This window comes from Tamandua tetradactyla, chromosome 9, assembly GCF_023851605.1.
Source record: "Tamandua tetradactyla isolate mTamTet1 chromosome 9, mTamTet1.pri, whole genome shotgun sequence".
Lineage (NCBI taxonomy): Eukaryota > Metazoa > Chordata > Mammalia > Pilosa > Myrmecophagidae > Tamandua > Tamandua tetradactyla.
The window spans coordinates 115,147,132-115,172,767 of NC_135335.1; the positions used below are offsets into that span (position 1 = coordinate 115,147,132).

General features: G+C 39.1%; 1 protein-coding gene across 33 annotated transcripts in view; it reads left to right on the forward strand.

The window, feature by feature from the left end:
* The window catches only part of MAST4 (microtubule associated serine/threonine kinase family member 4), a 632,749-nt gene that overhangs the window by 538,334 nt on the left and 68,779 nt on the right, over nucleotides 1-25,636 (forward strand). For all 33 annotated transcript variants that reach the window (XR_013158026.1, XM_077117360.1, XM_077117394.1 and 30 more), the window contains 3 exons: nucleotides 12,115-12,184; nucleotides 17,282-17,360; nucleotides 23,056-23,213. Coding sequence is in view for 32 of the 33 variants with exons in the window: in XM_077117360.1 (XP_076973475.1) it covers nucleotides 12,115-12,184; nucleotides 17,282-17,360; nucleotides 23,056-23,213 (307 nt within the window). In the remaining variant the exon portion in view is untranslated. The remainder of the gene's footprint in view (nucleotides 1-12,114; nucleotides 12,185-17,281; nucleotides 17,361-23,055; nucleotides 23,214-25,636) is intronic.

Below are 25,636 nucleotides of genomic sequence, written 5' to 3' on the forward strand. Positions count from 1 at the left end.
ATTCCAGAATCTGAATTCCTTTAACCCTATAAGGGAAGGATTGAACTTTTGTTTGCTATAGCTTCATATCATGAAATGCAAAAACTAACTCCTCACTGAGGTATTATATCAATCACTTTCCAGCTTCTAGCACATTTTTATTATTAGCTTTTAAATCATACTCTGAAACCATTAGCTATTATAACATATTTGGAATGTCTTGTTTGTAAAATCACAGCTTGATTAAATTAATAACCAAACGCAGATGAGTTGGCTCAGGTATAATCTCATCAAGATTATTAATGACGTTCTCAGGCTTGAAACCTCTCCAGTACCACTGCTCCACTAAAACCATGATCTCTAGGCACCGAATTCTATGACCTCTTTGTAAAAATTATTATTCTGAGCACATTACAGGATACCAGCAGTCATTTCCTACTTCTCGAATATCCCTCTTGCCTTATCTCCTGTGACACCTTCTTCTGTGTTTCCTTCCTTTGTATTGGTTCCTTTTTGCTCCCTCATCCATTTTTAACTGTCCTTGGGTACATTCTCTGCCATCTTCTTACTTGTGACACACTCTCCCTTACCAGGCAGGGTCTTCTGCTCTCTACTCATGTGCTAATTTTTCTCTCAGCTCTCTTGGGCTCGGACATTTTTCCTGAACACAGATGCATGTGTCTGCGTACTGGAGCTCTCTCCTTTGGAATATGGCCCACCACCCTCAAATCCACCCGTGGCACCAAACTTATTATCACCAATTTTGTTTATTCTCTCTGCTTTATTAGCAACATCATCCCACCTAGTCATCTGAACTGGAAACCTCACTGCCACCTCCTGGCACTCCCTCTCACTAGGTCTTGCTCCTTCTCTCAAATGCATTTTATATCCATCCCTTCTCCCCAGTACCCCAGCCACTGGCTCAGGGCTGTTGCCCCGGATTGAGAACTGAGATCTCTCTTTCCGCACACTTTCACTTCCCGTGTCTCACCCCCATCTAACCTCTGCTATGTTGAAGCTAATTTTTTTTTAAAGAAATGCATTTAATTATGGTTTTGGCTGAAGTAAAACATTTTGTGGTTATCACGATACACAGGAGAGCAGTGGTTCCCCAAGTGTGATTCCCCTGGTGAACAGGATCCCGCATCACTAGGCAACTGGACATACAAATTCTCAAGCTCCGCTGCGGATGTAAATTCATAACAATGGGGACAATGCCCAGCAATCTGTGGTTTACCAAATCCTCTAGGTTTGTTGTACTCTACAGCTTAAGAAGTATTGCAGTGTAGTTTTAAAGCCTGCTGCACGTTAGAAGCACCTGAGGAGCTTAAAAAAATACCCAAGCCCCAGACCAATTAAATCAGAAAACTTCAGGTGTCTGGCCTGACATCAGTGTATATCTTTTTAAAAGCTCCCCATGGGATTTTCATACATAATAAGGGTAGAGAACAACTTAAACAGTGAAATTCATTTTCTTTAGCAGGATCTAAAGCAGTGGTTCTCAAACTTGATTGCACATTAGAATTACCTGGGAAGTTTTAAAAACAGACTTATGTCTGCAGTGTGGCTTGGGCATTGGGGTTTTCAAAGTTCCCTAGGCTATTATATATAACGTCAAGATTAAGAATTACTGCTCTAGAGCTAGGATTCTGAAACTCTCATGTGTCAAGAATCACCTGGAGTATTTGATAACAATTTTGATCCCAAGGGCCCCTAGGGGTTCAAAATTTAGAATCACTGTTCTAAGAGATATTTACAACTGACCCTCAGACTTTTGTAATTTGATTTCCTTCATCCTCTGCCTTCCACCATTTACTGACCTGCTTTGATTTCCTACAACTCCTCCATCATATTACTTGGCACTCCTTAAATATGCCCTGCTTAAATCACTGGTGAAAATGTAAATTATTCAGTCAACAAATGAGCTTGAGTTAATTGAGTAGCCATTTAAAGAAAGAGGTTATTTGGACTTATTTCACACCATATAATTATAGATATATATATTATATATTTTTATATTTTTAATTATATGACATTAAATTGTATTTTTACAATTTAAATTGTATATAATTAAATCCCATATACAATTTTTTAAATTAAATTTTAAAACAAACCATAAAAGTACTAGAAGAAAATGTGGGTATATTTAGAAAATAATTTGGGTTTAGGGAAGGCCCTTCTAAACAAAGTAGAAAACCTAAAAGCCATAAAAGAAAATGATTGATAAATATGGTAAATGATTGATAAATAAACCATAAACAATATTAAAATGGGAGCGGCATCTTTACAGTGTTGAGAGAAAGGATTGATTGCCTCAACATGCAAAAAAAAGAAATTAATAAGGAAAGAAGACTAATAACTCAACAGAATAAATTATGAACAAGGTAGCTAGTACTGAAATAAATACAAATGGCCAATAAACACATTATATTCACTCATAATGTAAAGAAAGGCATATCAAAACAATATAATGCTGGGCAGTACAACAGTGGCTTGGTGGCAGAGTTCTCTCCTGCCATTCCAGAGACCTGGATTCGATTCCCGGAGCCTGCCTGTGTCAAAAACAAAACAAAACAATTTAATATCAAATTGCCTACAATCTGAAAAAAAATCACTATAGGTAAGGTTGATGGGAGTTGACACCCCATATGACACCAGATGGGACCGCAAATTAGTGCACTATCTTTGGAGGCCAATACAATTTTGGTATGTGATATGCTAGCATATTAATATTCAGTGCTTAGAAATGATGGTGACTCAGATGGACTCATATAGAAAGTTCTAGATAGAGTATTAAGAAACAGAGAATATAGCATGGTATTTTTTGGGGGAGGATATTTTATAGGCATACTAAAGTGTTACATGTGAATGTAAGTATGTGTGTGTTTCTGGATAATTATCCTTTCAAGAGCAGTTACATCTGAAAAGTAGAACTGGGCCTGGCACATAATGAGTTCGTAATAAATATTTGAGTGAATCAAGCAGTGGGAGTCAGGTCAAGAAACTTTTTTAGTCTTTATTGTGTACTTCTTTGAAGTATTTGAAAATTTTTAAAACCATTTATTTGCTTTAATAAAACGTCAAAAATGTGCTCCTCCATTTTGGGTCCCTGTGCCTTTGCTCATTCAGTTTCCTGTGCCTCAGAAGCCTCTTTCCCTTCTGCTTTCTTCGAGAATGGCTTTCTGGAACCATCCATTGCTCATCTTTTCGAGTCATCGCTTTCTTACATGGCCACCATGATTGCGATGTCCCATTATGTTTTGTTGGCTCTTTCTTCCTGCCTCGTGGGACAGAGCCATGCAGTTAGGTATGGTTTGGCTCATCCTTCTTTCTCCAGAGACTATGGAGTCAGCCCCATTGTAGCCAAAAAGGAGGGAAATGTGGCAGTAATTCCCTATATAATTACTCTATCGGCTCTAGTCTGTCTTACAGTCTCATGTTACCTGACACCCAAAGTAAGTGGCCATTTCTGACCCCTTGAGTATTCTTAGAATACAAAATTCTGGTTCTAACATAGTCTCCAGAATTGCCAGGATTCCATGTTTCATCCATTGTCATTACCACCCTCCCTTGAAGGGAAGCCCTCATATTCACTCTGTGCCTAGCGAAGTGTCTAGCATATATTGGCTCTTGATAAATGTTTGACCAGTGATTTATTGTCCCCAAATGTGCACATTTTATGTACCTAATTCTTTAGGTCGTTATTCAAAGAGGACCTTAAACACCCTACTGCAGTCTTTAAGAGAGTAATCATAACTATCTTTTTTATGCCCCAACATACCCAAAGGGTTCAACACATTCTAAGCAGCAACCATGACTTAAGGTAGAGTTCTCTAAAGGTAGGTATCTATGCTTACAAAATCTTAGGGTTGTGGGTGGTTTGAAACAAGCTCCCTTTACCCAACTCACCAGTTGCTTCAGGACTTCATGTTAAAAAGTCATGGACACACATGCAGAATAAGGATCTGAACAGGCATGTTTTCTTTCAGGGATAAGTGCAACTGATGTATTCCACAAGAAAGAATGATTACAATAATAATCATAATATTGCTTCTGATAATCAGCTTTTGGCTTGAGATATGCCTGGAATGCCCTAATGTTATTACATGGACCAAATAGGTATTCTGCTTCTGGTAAATGAAAGTATGAAACATGTAGATTTGAAGAAAATCAAATATGTCATTCGTGTATTATTAGATACTGATTAAAATGAAGACTGATGTTTTGACTTTGTACAAAAAATGATTAACAGTGAAAGTGTAAACAAGATTATGGTTCATGAATATTTTTTCTTGTATTTTCCTTCTACAGAGATTGCAGTCTTGACCTAGGAGCCCAGGAATGATATACAGGTTGGGTGTTTGTATTTTAGAGGAAGGAAAAGGTGGTTGTACGTTTAGTTAGATGAGCTCTGAGGAGAATACCAATAGGATTTGGGTGGGAAAAGTGCCATAACTTAGCTGATTAACCTAGAAGGACATGGATGGGATTTCTGAAGTGTTGACATGGTAGGATGCTCTGTTTGTTTGGGTTGATAAGGAAGGGACTTCAAGTTTCAGTTTTGAGATTACTTGGAGGTCAGAGTGAGGTGAATGTACAAAAGGGACATTGAACTAGCATACCTGAAGTGAAGAAGGAGGGAGTAAGGAAGCGGGGGAAGTGAAAAAAATCTGTTTGCATGTTAGAATCACCTCATTTGAAAGGGGCTCTTAGAAAACACTCAGAATCTCTGGGGCAAGGTGAGACCTGGAGTTCAGCATTTTTTTAAAGCTTCCCTAGTGATTATAATATGCAGTGCAGGTTGAGAACTATTTACTGATCCAAAGAAATGGAAGGTGAGAGTGAAAGAACAATATTAGAGCAGTAAGATTCTCAGGGCCAGCGAATTTTCAAGATTTCCTTTGTGTTGTATAGGAATTGAAAGTCAGAATTCTGATTTGTTAGGTACTTGGCACATAACTTATGATTTCATTATGAAATAGTGAAATTGTATGTCTTAGCTTCTCTTAAGTATGAGCAGATTTCTTGAATTAGAAGCTGAAAACTGGTTGAGTAGCTATTTAAAAGAAAAAAACAACTTGCACATATTTTAGTTCTTTCAGATAGAATTCCTGTGTACCAGAGGCCATGGCATTTGTTAAATGGGACTACGTTAGCTTTATGCATTTTTGTTAATTAGAAGGAGCTGAAAGGAGTACAAAAGAGGATACATTTAGATTACATTTAGGAAGTTATAGGATGTGCAGCATTTCATTTAAATACTTCCTCTTTGACTAGAAATTAGTCAGCAGTTGAAGCAGTCTGAGAAAAACCAATTTCCTGATAGAATCCACCTCTCTTTTAGGTAAAACAGAGACACTTTTTTTTCTAATTATGTTAAAGAATTAAAATCTCTTCGTGTAAAATAGAAGACAATAATATGCGCACATTAAGTTGCATTCTTTAATTCAGTCTTTATCCAGGTTCAGAAACTAATTATCTAAGATTAATAAACTGCCTTGTTTCATAAACTTGCATGAAATTTGAGATTATCTGTTACGTGGCTGTTTTTTTGCTTCCCTGTATTTGACCTTATAAATGTTACTAACTTTAAACAAAGGGTAAAAGTAATCTCTTCTTTATTATTGCTAGGAAGATGAATTACTGCAGGTGGGAGGAAAATATACAACGAAAAATCAACTTTGTTCATCACTCTTGACATTCACAAGTCTTTACTGGGGATCACCTTGAGATGTGACATCAATTCAAAGTAATAAGGAAGGGTCAATGAAAAGTTAAAACATTCTCAGGAACCTATTATAACACATCTCTGAGGGATTCGTGTCAATGCCACAGCAATTCAAGTACAGTACACAAATTCCAGAGTAACAGCTTCATGAAATGGAGACACCAGGCATCTTTGAGAGTCTTATGACATAGAAATTGACCTGTTACTGGCATTCTCTTCTACTCCCTACATGTTTTCCATCCTATAACCTTGTCAGTCATTCCTTAGAAAGCATTAAATGTGCCTTTGTCAAGAGTCTATTGTGGAACGTTACATTCTCTATATTCCATAGTTATTGAAAATTTATTTTTGTGTTTTTCTTGTAAGTAATTTCACTAATGCTTAAGAAATTTCTTTTTCACATGAATGAAGAATCCAGAATTAGTTCTGTAAGCTGACTCCAGAGTTGGTGATGTACAGATCTGCTTCCCCCAATAGGTTTTTAGCTCTTTGGGTTTTGTTCATTTATTTAATCTGTCCTACCATATATCTCTGAGCTCTGTGAATAAAAGGAAGTTAATATATAATTATTTAATTAGAGAAACAAAATCGATACATTTCTAGTTTACTGTATATCAGGGACTAGATTAGGTACTAAGAACTCAGTAGATACTTTTTGCATATCTATTGAGCATTTAGAATTATAAATTAGGAGAGGAAGAGAGACTTGTACACATACCATTATTTTCAATTCATTTTTACCTATAAAGACAAAAGACAAGACAAATGAAATTATCATTACCAAGACTTCAAGATTTATCCTATGGAATTTTCCTTCTCTTCAAACCCTTTACTGGTGCTATCAAATTGTTTGAGTGTCTGAGATAGATTAGGCTATTGAATCTGTTAAGACCTAAATATGTGAGAGCTGGGGGAAAAAATGTGTTATTTGCTCTAAAGTGCAGTAAGGAAACTGTAACAGAATTTTGAATGTTTAAGTAATTAAAATGTGACATATGAGGACTGCAGCTACATGTAACATCATTATATATAACTGTATACAACGTAGACTATGTGTATAGTTTTATATAGTTGAAATTATTTGAGGTGAAGCCTCAGTAAGTAAAAGTATCTAAAGCCTACCCAGGTTTTCAAGTTTTGCTCATAATTCTTTCTCACACTCCCAAACCGTCTCCTCCCTCAGTCTTCCTATTTCAGGGACTGCCACCACCTACCCTCTGCTCAATCCTATAATCTAGTAGTCACCCTTGTTTCTTCCTTTCTTTCTCCCATCATTCCACCTACTTCAATTTTTCACCAAATCCTGTTGGCTTGACTGCCACAGCATACTTCAGATCTGCACTCCCCATTTCCACACCACCACTATCTCCCCTTATCTATGTGGGTGGCCTCCTAACCAATCTCCCTGCTTCCGCTCTTGCCTGACTTCTTAATATGCCGGGCCACGATGCAAATGCCCTCATGGGTTGGTTTCAACAACAGGCATTGGCTGTCTCGTGGTTTGGGGGTGCTGCAGCCACCGCCGGGGTATCACCAGGTATGCTTTCTCCTGGAGTCTGCAGCGTTCTGGTGGCTAGCTTTCCGGGGATCCTCCAGCACACAGCAGTCCCTCTCCTTGCGTCTCCTCCTCTGGTTTCCGCTGAATGTCTCCACCTGAATTTCCTCTGCTTCTGGCAACCCGGTTGTATGGATTAACACCCGCCCTGATGCACACTGGCTTCATCCACATGGGATCTTCAAAGGTGCTGCTTACAAATGCGTCCACACCCACAGCACGGGGTTTAGGTTTGAAAATATCTTTGTGGGGCCATGATTCAAGCTACCATGTCCCCCTATAGTCCATCGGCGACAGAAGAGCCGGAAGAATCTTCTAAAATGTAAACCAAATCATGTCATTCCCTCCATGTAGAAGTTTAATAAATATTTGTTGAACGAATGGATGGATCAGTCAGTCAGAGATGTCCATAAGTAGGAGTGTGGCTACGGAGACATCAGTCAGGCAGGAAGGGGGAAGGCAAAAGAGACCCTGGGAGCCCAGATTATGATGCAGCCTTGATTCCTGGTATAAAATGCCCTCTCTACTTGAAAACCCAAACGTGTAAGTCTAATTCTGTTCATTGCCCTCACTGCTTATGCAGGGACAGTTCCACTGGAGGCCAACCAAGCCTTTTCCTTGGCCACTAAGAGTCTAAACAGCTGTTCAGGTTTAATTAATATTCTATAATTAAATCTGGAAAGGAGCCAGTTTCCAAGACAAATGTCTGAATTGAAAGGAAGATTTCTGACTCTCTTTCCTGCATCACCTCCCTGGGTCCAGTGGAATAGCCTCAAACTTCTGTGCGACTTGAGCTATTATTTTACAAAATTCATGCAGCTTGAGGCTCCTGCATAACTGTCCCAGCGCCTGGTTCGTCTACTGGTGCTCATCGTGCAGGGAGACTCTGGATTTTAGTCTGCAGAGTTCGGTCCTAGGGTTTTTAAACATTGCTGAGAATTTCCTACAAAGCAGCAAGAAACACAGCATCGATTGTTATGGTGGAAATGTCACAACTCACTTAAGGGGATCATCAAGTAAAGACAGCAAGGATTCAAGTGGGGGCTTACTCTTTGATCCACCAGGAGTTTCAAATGACAATTATCATTAATTCTTGGTTTCCCTCAGTCTTGATGGAAAATCAAGGTGTCAGAAACTATCATTTTGTGAACAGACAGCTATTAAAAGTGCATTAATAATCTATAGCGGGTAAAAGCATATGCCTTTTCAAAAGATTTGCAGCTTACTTCTCTGTGGTGAAGACACAGGACTTCTCCAACCTAATTACAAAGCAATCAAACAATTTAGTTAATCTGGAAATCACTTTCTTAACAATAGCTGCCGCTAAAATGAGGCACCCTGTGCAGCTGTTTGATAAAGTAGCATTTTGGTATACTGCTTATGGGTTTGCCGACCTAGTTCTCCCTAGAGATTGTGGAGTTAATTACCTAACTAATGCCTGACCACTGCTAAGGTTTGCTTTGCCAGGTCAGAAACATCAGCAGCGATACCAGCAGTCTACAAAGTGTCCTAGCACTCAGACATCCAAGAACCAAGAAATCCCTGGGAACAGCAGGATTTGAGTTATAAGCAAGTGCTGCACATATGGGCAGAGAATTAACTGGCACCCGTTTTCATTTGAGCATCTCTCAGGTGTTGGTTTGCAGATGGGCAGATGAATTCAGAGAGCAGTGCTGGGGGGGAGTGAGGGTCATGCACAGGACTCTGGTTGCAATTCATCATGCTTTCTCAGCACCCAGCACCCAGAGTGGCCCCACTCTGAGTTAAGAATATAGAACGTGGACTTTATTCATTCATGACTTCCGAATTAACAGTATTTCGATCACTGTATAATGAAATAGTGTTGCTAAGTCTTCAGAGACTAGGTAGATAACATAGAAATCAATTTTTAGTTCAAATAAGAACAGAGACTTCAAATATTGACTTGTATCTATCTAATCTGCTAATCTTGTAATTTCTCCCTAGGAAAATTGAGGAATTTTCTATAATACATGACACAGAACTCTATAAATCACTCACCTACCCTTTTCCTCTGTCACCACCACTACTACCCTATTTCTCTTTCAAAATTCCCACATTAATTGGGCATTCATTCTCCCAGCCCACCCACGCTGGAAACTTCTGTCGCTGTTTTAGTCTGTCCTCTTTTTCATCACTGATTTCTAATCTATCATCATTTATGTTTGGTTTGTCCAGCCATTTTTTCTGTTGACCTTTCGTGTCCTAATCAAACTCTCCCTCCCCCGCTTCTTGTTCACTCAGTACCCCCAAGTCAGGCTAAAACCTCTAGCAATGTTGAGTACCAACCAACAATTCAAAGTTCATAGCCTCTTCTGGTCTGAATTCCCTGATGCCAAAAAGCTTTGTTTCCACCACATTGCCCTTGGGTATGTGTCATATTTCTGACCTCTCTTCCTGAAGTCTGTTTTTTGCTTCTCTATTGCCTGCTGAAATGACTCTCAAATTAAGCTAAAGTCTCTTGTCCTTAAAGAATAAGCAGGTCTTCTAGCTCATGTAACCTTTTTCTCTCACCTCTCAAGACACGCAGAGGCTTTATTATAATTTATTTTGGTGCTTCACCATATTCTGTTTTTGCATTCCAATTTATCCCTTCAATCTGACAAGGAACAAGAAGAAATTTGTGATTAGTAAAATAATACAGATGACTCTGGATTCTTGAAGATGTGAGTTTGGTTTCTCAGTAGCAGAGGACTAGATGAGAGGAAAAAGAGGATATCTTCTACCGATGGACTTAGCAAGACAGCGCAGGACGGAAAGGCTAACTCCAAAGAACAGAAATGGTTATTGGCAGCTGTTATTCTTTTTTTTTCTTAATAACGATTAAATTAGCCCACCTCTGCCCATTCCCCCACAAGGTTGCGGGTTGCCATGTATCCCCAGGTGTGTTGCGCGGCTTCCTGGGCACCACTCATAAAATCTCTAGAAATGAAAAAGGTTTTGAGTTCATTCCTTGTCACTCTCTTCTTCTGATTTTTAAAAATACTTAATAAACTCCCCTTAGTTGTTCCAGTCTCTGTCCCTGTGATTCTCCAAGTACAGCCTTTACTTTACAAAAAACACAGTTTTATTGGCCTTATTATTTCATTCTAAGTGAGTAGGGGTGCAAGGATTGTTCTCAAATACCTTGTCTTCAAACAATCGATATTTTTGTGGTAGTTGTTCCTAATAACTTACAGATAATTTGCTCTGTGGGTATAAGCAAAGTGGGCATGTTCCCAAAAATCAAGATTTCTGGCATTAGATTATTCCCTTTAGGAAAGAAACGTCTTAGCCATCTTGAAGTGACCCAGATCTCTTAAAGATGAAAAGCAGTGTACAAGCTAAGGGGAGGGGATGAGGTTGTTGAATTGAAACAATGTAGCTTAGCTGTGTAGATAAAGGGGGAAATCGGGTCCAGGATTACCGATAGCACAAGCAGAACCCATTTCTGCAGGGGCCCAGGAACAACAGATGCAAAAGCATGATGCATTTCATTGCAGCAGGGGGGGAATTCTTCTTGATTCTTTATCCATAAAGAAGTGGGCATCTCAGCGCTTCCCAGTTAACATGGCTTTGATTGTGCTGTCATCAAGTTAATGGCATCTGTTGAAACATCACTATAAAATTTGCAGCCTTAAGTTAATTGGGAAATTTCAGTAGCGCTGTAGCCAGGCTGCAAGTCCTCAAGGTAACACTAAATTTATCCTCCTTAATGTGCTCGCCTCTTCTTTTTTGCACACGGGTAATAAATTGCTTATCTTTATAGCAGGTCCTGACTTTAACCTGAAGCCTTGTATTCCTTATACCTAATTACAAATGTCATTTTCATGAAAAGACCAGTAATATGACAACCGTTAAGGAATCTTCCTGGTTTATTTTCTGTTTGTCGGGAAGGTACAGAATTAATTTGCAGCCTTTCCTCTCCTTCTTTAAACCAGTTGCAGTCCCATCTTGTCCTCAGACAATTCGGCCAGTCTGGTTAAGCAAACAGAGGGATGCAGAGTGGTGTGGAGTGTGCCGAACTTGCCCTCACCAGCTGCCTGCCACGCTGCCTCCATGATCTGCAGCAGGGTGAATGGTCTGATGGAGGGAGTAACAAGCCCTCGGTGGAGCTGCCCTCTCTGCAGTGAGCGCTCACTGCCCCACACCACCTCTGAAGGCAGCCGCCTCCTTAGCCTTTGTCTTCCGGGGTGGGGACAGTGAGGTCTGCTGGGCTTTGTGGGGCTATGGCCAGTCACAGTCCAGCTGTGTAAGAGCAGAGGGATTGTCAAGAAAATATTGACAAGGACAAATCCTGCTGGGTCCCTCTGGCGATGCTCCAATGGAGCTGTGTCGTTTTAGAAATAAGACCAAATTCCTGGACTCTTCCCAGCACTTTACAATGAGTCTGACACATCCTTCTTTAAAATATGTGTTTTAGAACATGAGGGTCTGTTTTCAAGAGCTTAAACTTTTATTCGTGCTCCCTTAAATAAAAAAGACTAAGGCTGCGTCCCCCAAAGCACTCCCTCCCCCAATTACAGGCATATACTTTACCATCTGTCCTGTTGTTTAAAATGTTAGCATCTGGTAACATCCCAAGACATGGATTATTAAATACATGGAGGACTGCTGATTGGTGATGTGGGTGAATGTGTTTCTTCACATATATCTTACACACTCAGAATTGCTAACTGTGCTGGAGCTCCAGGTAACCCCTGCTCCAAGTAAAACTGAAACTTTATTTGGGGGAAGGAGGAATAATTTACAAAAATGTAAAGAAACTCAGTACTTGGGAGAAGATTCTGGAAATGAATAATGATACAAAAGGAAAATCATGTTGTAAAATATTCTCTTCTTTCTCTCTCTATAGGAAACAGCCCTCAAGATAGTCCAAGAAATTTCTCCCCCAGTGCCTCAGCCCATTTTTCATTTGCACGGAGGTAAGAGCGTCTTGTGAGTAGGATATAAAGTGTTATATTACTTATGAAGTCCTGCTCATGAGAGCCTAAGGTCTTCTCTGACTCTCTTTTAGCCAAAGATAACCCAGTCCGTCTTTTAGCAGCCCAAAGCTTTGTTAGGACACACCTGTTTAACAGTTTTGATAATGGTCTGTGCCTTATGCTACAGTTATACTTCTCTGTGGACCTGTCGTTGTCTCTAGTAGATGGTAAGCTCCTTATGGCGGCAGAGAATTACCGTTTTCAGCTTTTCTCCCATCACTAGTCCAGTGTGTTGTACGTGGTTGGTGTTCAAAAGATTTTTACTGAATTGTTTGAATTTATATCATAAGTTTTTGATTCATCTATGTGCAGTAGTGCAATGTTTTTGTAGTTGTTGTTGAAATAGTTTTTACAAGAATGACCTCTTTTGGGCGGTGCAACAGTGGATCATTGGCACAATTCTCACCTGCCATGCCAGAGACCCGGGTTTGATTCCAGGTACCTGCCCATGCAAAAACAAAAAAAATGATGTCTCTTGGGATCACAGGTATACATTCCAAGTTACCCTTTACTTGAGATCATTAAGCCAGCAATTTATTGGTCTTCTGAGAACAAGCCATGCAGGAATATAGCATGCCTTCTGTTTCCCCTTCCCGTTATGGTTAGAATTGGGCACCAAAGAGCAAAGATGCATGTTTCATATCCATGTCATTAAAACAGAAAGAAATGTTGTTGCTCAGAGGATGCTGGACATGTCACTTGCTGTCACATCTTTTTAATCACAGATACTGTTCTTAGATTTAGTCAAACCAGAGAAATCTACCCAAGGCATCTCCTAGGTGTTTCTGTGTGACACTAGGAAACTTAAGCCTATCAGGCTCGTACTTTGGACCCTTTCTCCCCTCTCACATGTATATCCTGGCCTCCTGCATCCAGGGAAACAGTAAACAGAGGGCCCTTAACAGCCAGGATGAATACTCAGAGTGAATTCGGTTTGTGCTCCAGATGTCCTCAGCATTTGCTAAATTTTCCTCGGACACCTAACCATGCTCTGACATGGATTAGAGCAGCACTTAATAAAGACATGTAAATGGGTTAGGAAATGTATATTTGTTCTAACACATCTCACTAACCAGCAAAACTTGAAGCACCCTCACTACATTTTGTCAACTTGTGATATATTTTCTTGTGCTAAATGCAGGGAAAGGGAACCTTTGCAGCACCTTCCTAGTTCTTTATAATTCCAATTCTCTTTTAAGTGGCTCACACAAAAAATGTTTATTCTTTCATTCGTTGGTTTATTTATTTATTTAAGCTTTCATTAGTTCGTTTCCCATCCTGTGTTAAATGCCTGTGTGGATATGGTGCTGGTGCCCCCGACATGGGGAAGATACAAAATGAACAATATTTGACGCTCCAGAACTTACGGAGGCCCACCTCTCGTTTTCCTCCACTCTGACTTCACTCTTTGAGCACTATAAAAAAAAGCCTATGTTCACCCAATGAGAATAATTCATGATGGTACTACTATTCCAAGTGAAAGAAAATCTTTGTAAAAATTGATAGGCAAGAGCCCTCCATAGACTTTAAAGCACATTCTAAAACTCGGGTGGGGCAGGGGATGATGCATTTCATTCCTTTAAGTAATAAGATGAATACACATCTCATTACAGTGTGCATTTAAACATGACAGAAATCAAGCCTCTTAATCCTGCCACATTGATAAAATGAAGAGAATCTGATAATTAAGTGGGTGGTTGGAGGACAGATGAATCTGGTTACTCTGCTATTAAAAAAATACACAAACCCCCAGGCATGTTAATTTTGACAAATAAACCTTAAACTGTGGCAGAAGATTATTCCGGGAAGCCTCTAGTTCATTTCGCATGAACTTCTGGGTGGAGCTCCCTCCGCACCCTTCAAAATGTATTAATTTAAAGTAGGGCATGATGGGTCATCTTTTTAAACTTTTATTCCAGTAAAGAGAAACACACGTTAGTTATAAAAACTCAGATTGATATATTCTAAAATTTTACATATGGGATCTTTCCCTTCTGATTCAGAGTTAATTTCATCCAGGAAACACAGATATTCCACTCAGGAGTCTACCTTTCCATTCCGCTTGGTATGCATTTCTGAGCCTTTAAGAATAAATGCCATTTTGAGATGCCCACATTCCATTATTTTATTAATTTAGTTCAATGGAGCATTGATATAAAAAATATTGCTCTGTTTTTGAAATTACACTTGGGTAAGAGAATAAAGGTTTACTGGCTTATTAATCTTTTCTGATCTTACTTGAACCACGTGTAATGCTCTCCCAGTAGATAACCCCTGTGATGTAAGTCTATTTACAGATTGGAAAGCATGATGGCACAATGCTTGCTTTCTGTATTTTCTAATACATCTTTTAGGGTAAAATAACCTAGTTAATTGCTAAATACTGATTAAAATAAAAGGATGAAAATGAGCATCAGAGTAAAGTAGATTTTTGTCTGAAGCAAGGACACATACTTTCTCAAATAATTATGATACTGATTTATAATTCATCCGATTTTGGCATTATTTGACAAATTTTTTCTTGGTTGTGAGATGAAGGTAATAGCTTTGTCCTGCCTTTCACAGAACTTGTGGAAGTTTTACGTATCGTAAATTGCTTTCACTTCCATTGGAAGTCTGGAGTCCTGTATGAATAGCATGGGTCTCTCCTCGGTGCCTCAGTCGTTACTCACCAGGTTAAATCTCAGAATATTTTTTCTTAAACCGATGACTGGAAGAGCTACACTTAGGGCTCACTTTACCTGCTGAGTTCCGGTCATCAGAGCAGCCTGCTGGTCACTCCCCCAGAAGTGCCCTTCTAAATGCAGAAGTGCATTTTAATTAGTTGCATTATTTTGCCAACATCAGCGAGAATACCAGTGCACCACCCCAGGTAACTGGAATTATTAAACAAGTGAAGAAATCTGCTGCTTCTTCATACCGTTATAATATAAATGTCATTGTGATCACCAGGTTGATATTGGGACTTCATTCTTTCCTGGTGGTTGACTATATTAATCTATATTTTTGCAACTACTAGTGAAATAGTAGAGTTTTGGGTTGTTTTGTTTTTGGTAATCTTTTTGTGCCCTGTGTTCCCATCAGATGTTTCCTTCTGACATTTCATTGAAAAGTAACTTTGAGATTTCCAAAATAATGGAAAGACTTTTTTTGAAAAAGCCTTGTTGCTTTTGCAAGTATGTAGTCTTTCCTTCAGACTACCTTTTATTGGTAGCTACTGCAAAGAAAAAACAACATTGTTAGTACGACCCGCAGTGCACTTGTGTGGTGTCTTTCTTGGGGAAAAAAAGCGCATATTCTCTCTACTGTGTATATTAACTTATCATGTGCGGTTGTCATGGTAATGAAAGCGCAATGGTCCTACATGCCCCTTTTGAGTACCTGAACACAATGTGGGTGACTTTATGAGACATAAATTATTTCTGGTTCATGGCTGCACAGAGCACTCTTGTTTAAACATCTTTCTACTTGTGTGTTTTCCAGAGTAAGCAAATATAATTTATGCTTAAGAAATAATAAGAACATGCCTCCTCTTGGAATTGTTCATTCATCTGAAATGTGTTCATTGATACCTGAGGGAAAGGAGAGTTAATGAATCACAAAACAAAATCATGTTGGGGGGGAAATTGTGTCTCTCACTCTTTCCAGAGACTAGTTTCTGATAATTGCTTTTAAATGAACTGAATAATTCTTTTTAAATCCTATCCTTTCCTTACTTTTTAAAATTGATGAGGTTTTATGTATAAAGTACAGGCATGGAATTTTTTAAGTCTTTTATGAGTAGCCAAATAAAATAGGAACAACTTATGTCCATTTAATTCATAGTCAAAATGTCTTTATATGGTGTTATAATTATTCTTTCTTAAGTCTCTAACTAATCTTTTTTCAGTTGTTTAAAAATATTTTTAAGCAACATATGCAACTCAATTCTCACAATTCCTTTTCTCTGGTATATTTACATCCATCTTATTTTGCTTCTGTTTTTTAAAACATACTTGACTCAATTGTACTCCAATCATGGGCACAGAAATGACAGGTAAAGTTTACTAAAATCTTAACTTCATAGTAGTTCTGTGACTTGTCCACTTGAATTTCTCCATTTTGTCTTTGTGGACCATCCGCATTTATTAGAAGCAACAACCATGGTAGCCTATTATTATATGTTCCCTTGAATGTAAATATAGGCTAAACTGTGAGCTTTTTACATGAATACTTAATTGTGACATTTCTCAAATTCAAGTCTAACGTCCTTCAATTTGTTGACTTCAACTTATGTGAATGCTCCAGAATGCTAGAGATTTCTGAGACTTTGCTTTCTGGTGTCCCCTTTTCTTAGCAGCAGTGCTGTCTCCTCTACTGCATTAACTCATCTGAGACCCTTGTAATGACCCTAATTTATAACCCGGAGTCCCACTCAGCACCTCCTCATCCCACAACTCTTTGTGAAGCCAGGTCGTGCCAGAAGGCATTAACTCTTAAGAGATTCCGAGCAAAAGGTCAGCCACTTTCTTAATGCCGCTTCAGGCTCGAGCCAGCCGTGAGCCCCCACCAACCCCTTCTCCACTAGGTGTGCTGAGTAGGACTGTTCCCATGAACACAATAGGCAGGCTAAGGCTGCAGCAAAAGCCCCTCCAGGCTGGATGCTGTGTCGTGGAGACCCTTCCCAGGAGTGTCCACCACAGGCTAGCAGTTTCCACATTAGAGTGTTTTCCTCTTCCCTCCTGTTTTTATCCCTTTGCGTCTGCTGAGTCTGACAGTTGTAATTATTCCTGGTATTCATTTTGTCAAAGTGTGTTAGTGAGAGTTGAGTAATATGAGTGTGCCCATCCACTGGCTACTTGTTTGGGTGTATTGGTTCTGTTTAAATAAAAGTCAACCTGCTGTAAAATGCTTGTTTCCCGTGACCCTTGCCGAACATTTCCACACCCTCACAGACTACGTTTGTGTCATTTGTTTGACTAAAAATGCTTGGTTTCCCTGAGTTTCCGTGGAGCAGTGCTCCAGTGTTGGCCTAAACTAAATTCACTTTTTCAACAGGACTGATGGACGCCGCTGGTCCCTGGCTTCCCTCCCCTCCTCTGGCTACGGGACAAACACCCCCAGCTCCACGGTTTCTGTAAGTGCCTGACTTTTTCCCATTCCCTCGCTACCACAGAGGTATCCGCAGGCAGTGTCTTCTCTAGATGTTTCCTGGTAAGAGGGAGAAGATAAATTCTGCACATCTGCTGCTCGAAATAGGTTACGCATTAAATGATGTGCTGACAAACATAAAAAAGTCAGACTTTTGCTGCAAGCTTTTAAACTGTGGTGCATAAATTGAGAAAGTCACAGGATTGCAGGTTTGGGGAAGATTGGGAGCTTTTGCTTTAAAACCATTTGGTGTAGTTTGGGGGAAAAAATGCAATCTGGTTTTATTGCTTTGGTTGCACGCCAGTGATGTTAGTCCTGAAAAATGCCATTAAACTTTGATGGCCTGCATCTTTTTCTCGCATGGTTTAGATAGAGGTGTGTGTTTTGTTTTGTCTTTTTCTCCTTCAAATAAAAAAAATGGTAAGTCTTAAACTAGTCTGTACCTTCCAGGTAAGAGCTTTCTCTTAGGAATAGATTAAAAGAATTACTCTTCGGAGAAAGTTAAGGTAAATGAAGAGACAAGATGGAACTAGGATATAAGAATACTGTTGCCTCCGACCGTAACGTTGCGACAAGAGGCTTGGCAGTCACCGGAAACGATTCAGTAATGTAGATAAATGATTTCTCAGTTTGAATTAGTGATATTGTGGGATTACTGTCTCTGCAGAGATTTAGGAACCAGATGGTCATTTGAGGGCTTCAAAACGTGTAGGTATTCAATAAATCTCTAATGAGGTGGTTTGGACACTTGTGTACCACACCAGGGTTTTAGAGCCTCTTCTGATTAATTTACTTCTCCGTTTTGTCAAAATCTGTGGTTTACTTTTTAGGACTAGCTATATACTGTGTTTTTGACAGCAGCCTGCACTGTGCCAAGCACATATTAAACCACTTAATAATACCTGAATTGACAAGAAACTACAATTAAATAGATAAGCTCCAACTGATATCACCCCTGCCTTATATTTTGTGTCCAGAATCCCAGGTGTCATCTAATTCTGGAGCACTTTTAATACCTACTTTTTAAAATCTATTAGTTGCTTTTTTTTTTTTACCATCTCCTTATATAGGAGTTACAGTATTGTATTGAGAAGAGGTCATTTCTTTTCCAATCCATTATTCCATTTCGTTACGGCATGTGAGTTTATGTCCATTTAGATCATCTTTGAGAAACATCCTGACAAGCTTGAGTACCTTCAGTGGCACATTGGCCTCCTATCAGGATGCTTAGAAATCCCAAATGGCATGGAAAAAGATGTCCCTAAGTGATGGTAGAGCTATCCTCTCAGTTTTTGACAGTAAACTTCACTGGTTTTGGACCCACATTTTAAATGTTGAAAAAACAGAAAACCTAGTATAAAAGTGAATGCCAAAATTGATTAACAAAAAGGGAGTGATTTTCTAAGTTTTAGACGCTCTTCTTCCCCAGGCCCTCAGTGCCAAGACTAAAAGAGTAGTGTTTGGGTCTTAATTCTGAAGCTTTCCCACACTCGTGCACATTTAACCCTCCCCATGCCAGAAATTTGAATTCATGTATCCTGACTCCAAATCCTCTTTTCTTTCAACTTTATCACCTTGCATTGCTCTTCAGTCAACTTTTACACCGGTGTTGATTCAGAAATCTCTCTAATGTAGGCTCTTCCTTCTTCCCAGCTCTATCTAGTAAATCATACACAACTTTTAAAGTGAATCTGTAAAGAAAGGGTGAGCTGGCTAGAACCAGACCCCATTTGGGACTACTTTAAAAGATAATGATTTTTTTACAAATATTTATGTCCTAAACCGTAATCTAACTTATCTTAAATGCGTTGACTCATTTAATCCTAGCGGCATACCCTTGCAAGGTAGTTGCTATTACTTTCTTTATTTTATGGATTAGAAATCCGAGGCAGAGAAATAACTGAGAGGCTGTTTATGAATCCCACCCCACCCCCTTTTTTTAATCAATAAGCTTACAGTAAGTGGTCTAACCTTTTGACTCTTTTAAGAAATTTATGCATGTTTCTTAAAACAACCCTTGTAATTAATAAACTTTACCAGCCTGCCTGGCATAATTTAATCTTTGCTGCCCCTGACTTCCGTATCTGTCTTAAAAAGGAGACTCCTAAGCCAAATACACATATTCTGTGTTTCTAGCAGCTTTTGATCAGGAACAAGGCAGCTTTTCTTCGTTTGTTTTACTGAAGAAGGTAGTATCATATAACTGTTGATCTCAGGTTAGCTATTTTTTTCTTCAAAATGAAATTTTAGCCTTCAATATTACTTTTTTGGTCTAGGGAAGTAGGAAAATGTTTAATCTGTGGAAGATGCTGTTGCACAAAAGCCCCATTTTCTTTTTTCTTTGTTGGTTATTGATAAAAGTGGTAAATGAGAACAAGAAAAGCTACTTGTTATTTTCTTCCATTTTTTTGTTTGCCTTAGAAGTTGCATTTTTTTCTTTTCTAAATATGCTCTGAATCTCTCTTATTTTCCGTAGGTTAACAGTCATTTATCAGAAAGACATTTTAATTAATTTTTAAACAAAAATATAGAAGATATACAAATTAAGTTACATACACTTTGGCAATATAGTTTAAATTTTATAGATAATTATGCTTTTAGCTGAAATCCAGAAATGCTTGTGCTGAAATGTAAACATTATATGTCTTTACCCTTTGTATATTATGGAAACTGAATAACTGGCAGGTGTTAAACTGCTATATTGTGAAATTGGAAATATTTGGCCATATGAAATTAATTGGTTTGGTCTTCATAGATAATACTTAGTATTGCAGCTTCTTTTTAGTTCAAATTTTGCTGCAAATGTTAATATGTGGAACTATTCCATGGTAATATTCAAGTCATAGTTTTAATTTTAAAATAAATTCATATGGAATTGCACCAGTAGAAAGACATTCCCAAATATATTTCTTAACAGAAAAATTATCTGAGTGAAAGAATGCAAATAAGAATATGTATGAGGAATCACTATAAAATGATCTTGCTTTTAGTAAATAACAGCTAGAGACTTAGGTATGCATATAAATATTGTCCTTTGCAAAATGGTTATCTTCAGAGACTAAATACTTATTGAAACAATATCACTACCCAGAACATTTTTTTGAAATACTCTTAAGTGCCTTGGACACTGGCAGCACAGTATTTTGTGTAAATCTTCATCCTTTGATAGTGGATTTGATTTATGGTTCAGTCAAAAGACCTTTGCAAGCTAGTTGGGTACTGAGACTCACTGGCACCACACTGAGAGAAGCTGCTATAAACGTAACAAGCCTCGGTTTATTGTGAAATTCCCATATTAATTCTTGAAGCTCTTCTAGAAGTGGTACTCTAGGACATTTTGACCAATGTAAGTATCTTTGCAATAAGAAAATAAGTCTTAGGGGGCAGCACATTCCTCTCTGTTGGCTGGCAGTCCTTTTCTCTGGCTTTCGAAGTCTCCATATCCCTTTGTTGTTCAACATTGACATCACTTTTTTGTGCCCCATTTAGTGCCTTGTGAATCCACCCCACGTCACTGTGCTTGCCTGCAGTTGTTCCCAGTTACCCACACTCAGACCAGTCTGGTACCGTCTTAATCCCATGACTATCTTACTTGTTCCAGCTGAAATGAGGGGAGGCTCCCTCCCCAGAGAAACTCCTTGCTTCCTACTTCCTGTAACACTGTTGTAGTCTATAACACTTACTTACACCACTGCATCATTCAGTGCGTTTTATTCTCCAGCAGGAAATATTAGGCGCATTCCTAATGCTAAAAAGAAGTCATCACAACATTTTCCTCTTAGGTGTCACAGATGTTAACATTTTGCCAAATTTAGTTCAACTGTTTTTTAATGCATTTTAAATTTTAAGTAAGTAAAATGTTAAAGACACAGCCAAGGCACCTCCCTACTCAACCCCTTCCCCTTCCTTTGCCTCCCAGAGAGAATGACTTTCCTGAAATCCTTTGGTATTGTTTCTGTACCAGTACAGATCCATAATCCCTTATCTGAAACCATTGAGCCCCAGTGTGTTTTAAAATTTACTTTCAGATTTTATAAACTTTTTTTAATAAGCTTGATCCCTGTACTGTATGTAACAATCCAGCAGCTCATAATCAAACAGATATATATTATATTATTAATATATTATTGATATTTTTATAGCAACCTGAGTGACACACTTAGTGGAGTAAAGAAACATTTTAAATAGCTTCCCATCATTTCCATTGATGTTTTGCTACCAAAAGAGATTATTGCAAAGTTCTTGACAAGTTTCTAAGTTTTGAAGCTTTGGATTTTGAAATCTTGGATATAGGACTGTAAACAACTGTTTACCTTTGAGATATATGTACAGATTCTTAACTCTGTTTTTCTCTTTGCTAATTTCTTTATCTTTGCTTTTACTAACACTACCTATTTCCTGCTGGCATGGCTTTTATTATCCTTTTCCTGGTTTCTTGAGTTGACTCTTTAGCTCACATATTCTCTTTATTCATAGTGAAAGTGTTCTGTTATGCCCATACTTTCTGAACAGAGCTTTAGTTGTATCTTGTACATCTTTCAAGAAGTGTTCTCTTTATCGTTTATTAAATAATCTCATTACATTCTAAAATTTTCAAGGTATTGGTATATTTTTAACATGGGCAGGCACCGGGAATTGAACCCGGGTCTCCGGCATGGCAGGCGAGAACTCTGCCACTGAGCCACCGTGGCCTGCCCTATTTTTAAGCTTTAGTCGTTAATTTCTAGTGTTGCTGCATTGTAGTGCTTTAGTATTTATGAAGTGTGGTCTTAATGTAATGACAGTTGTGGACATTTTTTAGTAAGAAAAGCCTGCTAGAACTTATATTCCCAAATGAGTGGTTATCTTTCAAATGTAACCATTCTCACAATGTTTCTGCAATTCAAAATTTTCTTGATCTCTTTTAATAGAATTATTTACCTCTCACTAAAAAAGTCTCTTTCCTTTATATGTATATATGTCAGACTGACTAAAAGCAGGGTTTTTTCCCTTATCTACCTTACCTTGCTCCTAGTGCTGAGCAGCTATTTTCAAAACAGATCTACATATAAGGGATTAAAAAAAAAAACTCACTACCATCGTGGCTGTTATTATTTTTTAAAGTGGTAATCTCAGCCAAAAAAGAAAATGGGAAAACTGCCAATTTTTTAAAACAGTGGCCTTATTGAAAAAGTATCTTCCCCTTTATACTTAGGGCATATGTTGACGGTGACCATATCAAAGGGACAGCATGTAAGAGCTCTGATTACCTTCTTTCTATACTAGTATATCATATGATTTTTTTATGTGACCTAAAAATCACAGTGCTTGATCATGAGCAACAGTCAAAACTAGGGAACCACACTCAGTTGAGAACTAATCTGTGATTTAGATGCACCAAACTCTCACTCCAGGGGTCACCTCCTTGCTTCGGCTTTAATTGGGCCCTCTCCATTTTCTGAGCCTTGGTTTCTCCAGAGAAGAAACTGTCTTTTGGAAAACTTTCCTTCTAACAAATGAGATAAAATTTGGAAGGCATGTTGACCTCCCAGAGAGAGCAATCGGGATGTCCATTGAGGCAATAGTTACTGCAATTACACTATGAAAAAGAAACAGTATAAAATGGTGGTGTCACCAAGTTTAGTGCTTTGATCTCAACTCATTTGAAGAATTTTACATAACTGCACTTTGATTTGTTGTAGTCATCCTGTTCCTCCCAAGAGAAATTGCATCAGTTACCATACCAACCAACGCCAGACGAGTTACACTTCTTATCGAAACATTTTTGTACCACAGAAAGTATTGCTGCTGAGAACAGATGTAGGAATACGCCCATGCGTCCCCGTTCCCGAAGTCTAAGGTGGGTAGACCTGAGCACAAGCTTACTTGTTTGGATTGTCTGTTTCCAAGGATTTTTTTGGCCCTGTGCTTCATAAATCTTTTGCTAATTGATTTGTGAACTACTATAAATGTGGTGTGATTTTTCCATCTGTACATATTATTAATTATCATTGAAAAACATATTTCTTTTAAATCCTGACAATTTGCTAATAACTGTAGTGGCAATATACATATTGGCCTTAAAAGAACTCCTATAAAATCTTCTAGCTATTAGGAATTTCAGGGTAGTCAGATTATGGAACCAGAACAGTAATATTCTTATGCTGAGAGGGAGAGGCTTAGTTGAAAAGGAAGAGCAGCAAGAGTATTTTTTTTCAGATTTCACATTATAGAAATCCACTCAGCTCTTTAATTCTTTCTTCCTGTTATAGTTTTACTCTCGCAAGGATTTTGAACACATCTTTAGGAATTTCTGAAAGCTGAATTTTGTCAACGTCATAGTAGCATGGAGCCAGTTTAATTTTGACCTTATAAAATAATGTATAGAGGCTCGGGGCCAAGATGGCGGCTTAGTAAGATGCACGCATCTTAGTTCCTCCTCCAGAGCAACTACTAGGTGACCAGAAACAGTGCAGAACAGCTCCTGGGGCCACGGCAGGGAACGGACACACAGCGTACCCCAGTCTGGACTGGCTGGACTGGCTGCGAAACTCCGCTGCGGTGAGCTCCCCGAGCGGCACGCGCTTCCCCAGGCCACAGCGGCTGGCGGCCGGCGCCCCTCCCTCCCTCCTTCCCGGACCAGCTGAGAGTCTCGGAGAAGCAAGTTCCCCAAGCCGCGGCGGCCAGCAGCCGGTGCCCCTCCCCCACAGGCGGCTTCCCGGTCCGGCGGTGTCTCAGATCAGTGAGTTCCCCAAGCCGTGGTGGCCAGCGGCCGGCGCCCCTCCCCAACAAGCGGCTGCCCAGAGGGAGAGGAGGGAGTTTCCAACAGTGGCAGGGACTGGGTACAACCAAACATCAATAGTGGCATTAATAAAGGAGCCACAACATCTTTTGCTGGTGGGACCCACAGACAGACAAGCGCCACCTACTGGGCAGGATAAAAAAAAAAGAGCCCAGAGACTTCACAGGAAAGTCTTTCAACCTGCTGGGTCTCACACTCAGGGAAATCTGATTAGATGTCCAGATGCCAGCAAAAAATAACAAATCACACCAGGAAAATTGAAGATATGGCCCAGTCAAAGGAACAAACCAATAGTTCAAATGAGATACAGGAGCTGAGACATCTAATTTTGAATATACGAACAGAAATGGAAAACCTCTTCAAAAACCAAATCAATAAATTGAGGGAGGACATGAAGAAGGCAAGGGATGAACAAAAAGAAGAAATGGAAAGTCTGAAAAAACAAATCACACAACTTATGGGAATTAAAGATACAGTAGAAGAGATGAAAAAAACAATGGAAACCTACAATGGTAGATTTCAAGAGACAGGTTAGAATTAGTGAACTGGAGGATGGAACATCTGAAATCCAAAAAAAAACAGAAACTATAGGGAAAAGAATGGAAAAATTTGAGCAGGGGCTCAGGGAATTGAATGATAATATGAAACGCACAAATATACGTGTTGTGGGTGTCCCAGAAGGAGAAGAGAAGGGAAAAGGAGGAGAAAAACTAATGGAAGAAATTATCACTGAAAATTTCCCAACTCTTATGAAAGACCTAAAATTACAGATCCAAGAAGTGCAGCGCACCCCAAAGAGAATAGACCCAAATAGGCATTCTCCAAGACACTTACTAGTTAGAATGTCAGAGGTCAAAGAGAAAGAGAGGATCTTGAAAGCAGCAAGAGAAAAACAATCCATCACATACAAGGGAAGCCTAATAAGACTATGTGTAGATTTCTCAGTAGAAACCATGGAGGCAAGAAGACAGTGGGATGATATATTTAAATTACTAAAAGATAAAAACTGCCGACCAAGAATTCTATATCCAGCAAATTGTCCTTCAAAAATGAGGGAGAAATTAAAATAATGTATATCACACTTTGATTCTTTAAGAAACAGACTTTAAGACAGTTGTCAGCACTCAGGGTGTATTAGGGAGCGTCTTAGGGATGCACACATGTGGAAGGGAGGACAGGAGGCAGCATGGGGTAGAGGGAGACATTGAGCTGCCCTCCAGGCCCATCAGCCATAGCTGACACCCAGAGGTTTAGATCTCAGAAGCTATGAGGCATCACGGTTTATTTTCTGGGGCAAAATGGCCAGGGCTTTATACCCCAGCCTCAGCCATTGGGATTGTCCCTGGATGTGGGTCACCGACAAGGGCATGACCTTGGCAGGCAGTTCTCTGCACCTGACACCATCTCTGAAGGGGCTGATAGCTGAAGGTGTTTGAAAACTGGAAGCATCTGCCCACAGCACTTCCAGCACCCAGACAACA